This window comes from Seriola lalandi, unplaced genomic scaffold (assembly GCF_002814215.2).
Source record: "Seriola lalandi dorsalis isolate HSWRI2012SDOR001 ecotype SW California unplaced genomic scaffold, Sedor1 jcf7180002054922, whole genome shotgun sequence".
NCBI lineage: Eukaryota > Metazoa > Chordata > Actinopteri > Carangiformes > Carangidae > Seriola > Seriola lalandi.
Window position 1 is genome coordinate 147,560 of NW_019525474.1, and position 5,363 is coordinate 152,922.

Genomic DNA, 5,363 nt, shown 5'->3' on the forward strand with positions numbered 1-5,363 from the left:
CACACTCACACACCAACATATGCACACGCGCACACACACACACACACACACACACACACACACACACACACACACACACACACACACACACACACACTAACACCCTCACTGCCTGCAGGATTTGCCATCGGGATGCCGGTCTGTGAGTTTGAGATGATGAAGGACCCGGAGATTCAGGACTTCCGGCGCGCCATACTGAGTGTGTGCAGAGAGGCCATGGAGGAGAGGGAGGGGGGTGGGGCCCACAGCCAGGCCCTCTATGTGTACCCCCCCAACGTGGAGTCTAGCCCCCAACTCCCCCAGCACATCTACAGCAAGCTGGACAAAGGTACTCCCTGAGATTGACCTGCCCGTGTGACTCATGAGACAAGCGCTCTGATGGCAACTCCGCCCACCAGTGAGCTCACCAGTTAGCTCATCTTCTTCTGTGGTGGTTTAATGGCAGCAGCTGGAGACTCAGCTCCACCAACTGTTAAAAAATCTAATCCTGATATCATCACTATTTTCTTGAGACTTCAGTTGAATTTACTCTGAATGTGTAAAGATCAGAAACAGGCTGAGGAGGGACCTGACATTTCTAAAGGGAGGGGGGCAGTCAGCACAACAGTCCTCACAAACACAGCAAAGTCCTGGACACAGGTCAGGACACAAGCCAGGGCCCGAGACTCCTGGAGGCCTCATGGATGGACGTCCACATGGACAATGAGTGACACTGAGAGTCCATGTGGACGTCCATCCATGAGAGGAGTCTGAGAGGACAGAGAACGTCAAAATGAAGGACGATAACATTCTACCTGTCTGTCTCTGTACCTGTCTCTCTCTCTGTCTCTTCTTCTCTGTCTCTGTTCTTGTCTCTCTCTCTGTCTCTTCTTCTCTGTCTCTGTACTTGTCTCTCTACCTATCTATATCTACCTCTCTGTCTCTCTCTCTGTCTCTGTACCTGTCTCTCTTTTCCTCTGTCTCTGTACCCGTCTCTCTCTGTCTCTACCTGTCTCCCTGCAGGGAGGCTGATTGTGACCATCTGGGTGATCGTGTCTCCGTCCAACTCCAAACAGAAGTACACCCTGAAGGTAAATCCTGTTTTGTGTCTGTCCTGTGAGACATCAGGACGTCAGGCGTGAACCCTGAAGACCTGAAGGAAGCAGCTCATTTCAGAGCGCTGGTTAATTTGCTCTGATTCATATAACGAACGTACGCCGTTAATATGAAGACAGACACAGCAGGCAGCGGGGAGTGACCCAGGAAGTAGGCTGAGCCTTCAGGTGGGTTCTGGGTGTAGGTAGATTGTGATGAGTCCCAGGTTAAGACCTGACCTTTATTTCATACGAAGGTCAACATGTGTTTGTTGACAAGGCCACTGGGGGGCGCCGAAGTCTTCCTCCACATGAGAGAGAAATCAGTCAGACGATCTCCTGACTGTAGCAAGAACAAACAGAACATTCTGTCGTATCTGTGTCTGTGCACAGGTGAGTCATGACAGCTTACCTGAGCAGCTCATCGCCGAGTCCATCAGGAAGAAGAGCCGCTCGATGCACCTGTCACCTCAGCAGCTCCGCCTCTGTGTCCAGGAGTACCAGGGCCAGTACATCCTGAAGGTACACCTGTGTGTGTGTGTGTCTGTCTGTCTGTCCGTCCGTCTGTCTACCTGTCCGTCTACCTGTCCGTCTACCTGTCTGTATCCAGGAGTACGAGGGCCAGTACATCCTGAAGGTACACCTGTCTACCTGTCTGTCTCCTCAGGTGTGTGGCTGTGATGAGTACCTGTTGGAGAAGTATCCTCTCAGTCAATACAAGGTAACGACCTCACGGTTAAAACACAAACCGTCACTGATGACCTGCCTCACTGTCTCCACCTGTCTCTCTCTTCACCTGCCTCACTGTCTCCACCTGTCTCTCTCTTCACCTGGCTCCATCTGTCTCCACTTATGTCATGTCTCCACCTGTCTCATGTCTCCACCTGTCTCTTTCTTCACCTGCCTCACTGTCTCCACCTGTATCATGTTTCCACCTGTCTCATGTCTCCACCTGTCTCTTTCTTCACCTGCCTCACTGTCTCCACCTGTATCATGTTTCCACCTGTCTCATGTCTCCACCTGTCTCTCTCTTCACCTGCCTCCCTGTCTCCACCTGTATCATGTCTCCACCTGTCTCTCTCTCTCCAACTGTCTCCACCTGTCTCATGCCTCCACCTGCCTCTCTCTCTCCAACTGTCTCCAAATGTCTCCAACTGTCTCCACCTGTCTCTTTCTCTCCAACTGTCTCCACCTGTCTCCAACTTTCTCCACCTGTCTCTATCTCCCCACCTGTCTCATGTCTCCACCTGTCTGTCTGCAGTATATCCGGTCCTGTATCATCGTGGGTCGTCTCCCTCACCTGATGCTCGTCTCCAAAGACAGTCTCTACTCTCAGCTTCCTGCGTCCGGCTTCGTCACACCTTCGTACAGGTACGACAGCCAGTCTGTCACGCATGTGTCCCAGCCAATCAAGAGCTGGTACAGGTGTCCTGTGGCAGGTTGAGGACGTGTGTTGTTTGTGTTTCAGTCGTCGGACTCCTCAGCCGTCTCCCTGTCCAGGAGGAGGAGACGGGTGTCCTCCTCGCTCCCTGTGGGCCTTCAACACTCTGCTAAGGGTCCGGCTGCTCTGCGCCACCTACGTCAACGTCAACATCAGGGACATCGACAAGGTGTGGTTACCCTAGTTACCGTGGTTACCTTGGTCCTGTGTGTGTGTGAGACTAACAGTTCCAGTCTGTGTTTGTAGATCTATGTGAGGACAGGTATCTATCATGGTGGAGAGCCACTGTGTGACAACGTCAACACACAGAGAGTCCCCTGCTCCAACCCCAGGTACACAGCCCACCTGTCTGTCTCTCACCTGTCTGTCTCTCACCCGTCTATCTCCCACTTGTCTGTCTCCCACCTGTCTGACTCTCAGCCGTCTGTCTCCAACCTGTCGTTCTCTCAATTGTATGTCTTCCACCTGTCTGTCTCTCACCCATTGTTCTTCCACCTGTCTGTCTCTCCCCTGTCTGTCTCCCACCTGTTTGTCTCTCACCCGTCTGTCTCCAACCTCCCAGTCTCTCACCTGTCATTCTCTCACTTGTATGTCTCCCACCCGTCTGTCTGTCACCTGTTGTTCTCCGACTTGTCTGTCTCTCACCCGTCTGTCTCCCACCTGTCTGTCTCTCACCCACCTGTCTCCCACTTGTCTGTCTCTCACCTGTCTGTCTCCCACCTGTCTTTCTCTCACCTGTCTCTCTCTCACCTGTCTGTCTCCCATCTGTCTGTCTCCCATCTGTCTGTCTCTCACGTGTTGTTCTCCCACCTGTCTGTCCCTCAGCCATCTGTCTCCAACCTGTCGTTCTCTCACTTGTATGTCTCCCACCTGTGTGTCTCTCACCCGTTGTTCTTCCACCTGTCTGTCTCTCACCTGTCTGTCTCCCACCTGTTTGTCTCTCACCCGTCTGTCTCCAACCTGCCAGTCTCTCACCTGTCATTCTCTCACTTGTATGTCTCCCACCCCTCTATCTCTCACCTGTTGTTCTCCCACCTGTCTGTCTCTCAACTGTCTGTCTCCCACCCGTCTATCTCTCACCGGTTGTTCTCCCACCTCTCTGTCTCTCACCTGTCTTTCTTTCACCTGTTGCTTATCCCACCCGTCTATCTCCCACCTGTCATTCTCCCACCTGTTTGTCTCCCACCCGTCTATCTCCCACCTGTCATTCTCCCACCTGTTTGTCTCCCACCTGTCTGTCTCCCGCCTGTCATTCTCTCACCTGTTGTTCTCTCACCTGTCAGTCTCCCACCTGTCTCTCTCCCACCTGTCGTTCTCTCACCTGTCTTTCTCCCACGTTTGTCTCTGATCTGTTGTTTTCACACCTGTCTCTCTCTCACTTGTTGATCTCCCACCTGTCTGTCTGTCACCTGTCTGTCTGTCTGCAGGTGGAACGAGTGGCTCACCTATGACATCTACCTGGCTGACCTCCCTCGCTCAGCCAGACTTTGCCTGTCTATCTGCTCTGTGAAGGGAAGGAAAGGAGCCAAGGAGGTAGGAGAGGACAGAGACAAGGAAACAGAGACTCATTAGGAATGAGCTGAATGAAGCTGTCTGTCTCTCACCTGTCTGTCTCTCACCTGTCTGTCTATCAGGAGCACTGTCCACTGGCCTGGGGGAACGTCAACCTATTTGACTATAAGGACATTCTGGTTTCGGGTAAGGTGGCTCTCGGTCTCTGGCCCGTCCCTCACGGCCTCGAGGACCTCCTCAATCCCATCGGGGTCGCCGGTTCAAATCCCAACAAGGTACACACACCTGTGTCTACCTGTCAGCGTCTCTGCCTGTCTGTGAAGACATGATTGATGGTGATGCAGCCGATTGATAAGTGATTGATGGCGGTGTCCTCTGCAGGAGACGCCCTGTGTGGAGCTGGAATTCTCCTGGTTTAATCAGACTGTTGTGTTTCCTGACGAGCAGCAGATAGAAGAGCATGCCAACTGGACCATCAGCAGAGAGCTGGGCTACAACTACTGCCACGGACTGGTAACATACAGTATATATATATATATATATTTATATATACAGTACATATACTGTACATATATACTATATATATACAACTACTGCCACAGACTGGAAACATAATGGCGTATAGTCAACCCGTCTCTCTGTCTCAGAGCAGTCGTCTGGCCTGCGACAGCAGTGTTTCAGCAGGTGATGCAGAGCAGCTTCGTTCTCTCTGCTCCAAAGATCCTCTCTACGAGCTGTCAGAACAGGAGAAGGACTTCCTCTGGAGACACAGGTGAGGGCGGGGCTTAAAGTGGACACATGTGTGAAGGGTGGGTTATCATGTGGACAGTGTACAGTGTGTCTTCTATTTTGTCTCTACCTTTGTCTCTACCTGTCATTACCTCTACATATCTGCGTCTATCTGTGTCTCCATGTTTGTCTTTACCTGTCTCATCCTTGTCTTTCCTTTGTCTTTACCTATCTTTTTCTTTACCTCATGTTTCTTTTCTGGTCTCTTCTCTGGACTCTACTTGTCTACACCTGTGTTTCTGTCTCTGTCTCTATTTGTTTCTACCTTTATCTCTGTTCTATTGTCTGTCCTTGTCTACCTGTCTCCCTACCTGTTTGTCTGTGTACCTGTCTCTCTTCCTGTCTCTCTCTCTTTGCAGACATTACTCTGTAAACATCCCAGAGTCTCTTCCTAAGCTGCTTCTGTCCGTCAAATGGAACTCCAGAGACGAAGTGTCCCAGGTACAAACCACATTGACACGGTCAGGATGGTTCTTTAACCACTGCAGTTTAACTCATCAGTCACGTGTCTTCCCCTCCTCCCCCTCCCCTCCTCCTCCCCCACCTCC

General features: G+C 51.6%; 1 protein-coding gene across 2 annotated transcripts in view; it reads left to right on the top strand.

The window, feature by feature from the left end:
• Nucleotides 1–5,363, top strand: part of LOC111673607 (phosphatidylinositol 4,5-bisphosphate 3-kinase catalytic subunit alpha isoform) — a 19,414-nt gene that overhangs the window by 7,707 nt on the left and 6,344 nt on the right. Inside the window, exons 6-17 of one of the 2 annotated variants that reach the window (XM_023431425.2) lie at nucleotides 119–328; nucleotides 1,003–1,070; nucleotides 1,467–1,595; nucleotides 1,741–1,794; nucleotides 2,335–2,444; nucleotides 2,542–2,683; nucleotides 2,761–2,846; nucleotides 3,942–4,047; nucleotides 4,149–4,301; nucleotides 4,408–4,539; nucleotides 4,674–4,798; nucleotides 5,175–5,256. In XM_023431425.2, the coding sequence (XP_023287193.1) occupies nucleotides 119–328; nucleotides 1,003–1,070; nucleotides 1,467–1,595; nucleotides 1,741–1,794; nucleotides 2,335–2,444; nucleotides 2,542–2,683; nucleotides 2,761–2,846; nucleotides 3,942–4,047; nucleotides 4,149–4,301; nucleotides 4,408–4,539; nucleotides 4,674–4,798; nucleotides 5,175–5,256 (1,397 nt within the window). The remainder of the gene's footprint in view (nucleotides 1–118; nucleotides 329–1,002; nucleotides 1,071–1,466; nucleotides 1,596–1,740; nucleotides 1,795–2,334; nucleotides 2,445–2,541; nucleotides 2,684–2,760; nucleotides 2,847–3,941; nucleotides 4,048–4,148; nucleotides 4,302–4,407; nucleotides 4,540–4,673; nucleotides 4,799–5,174; nucleotides 5,257–5,363) is intronic. The other variant, XM_023431427.2, reaches the window with a different exon arrangement.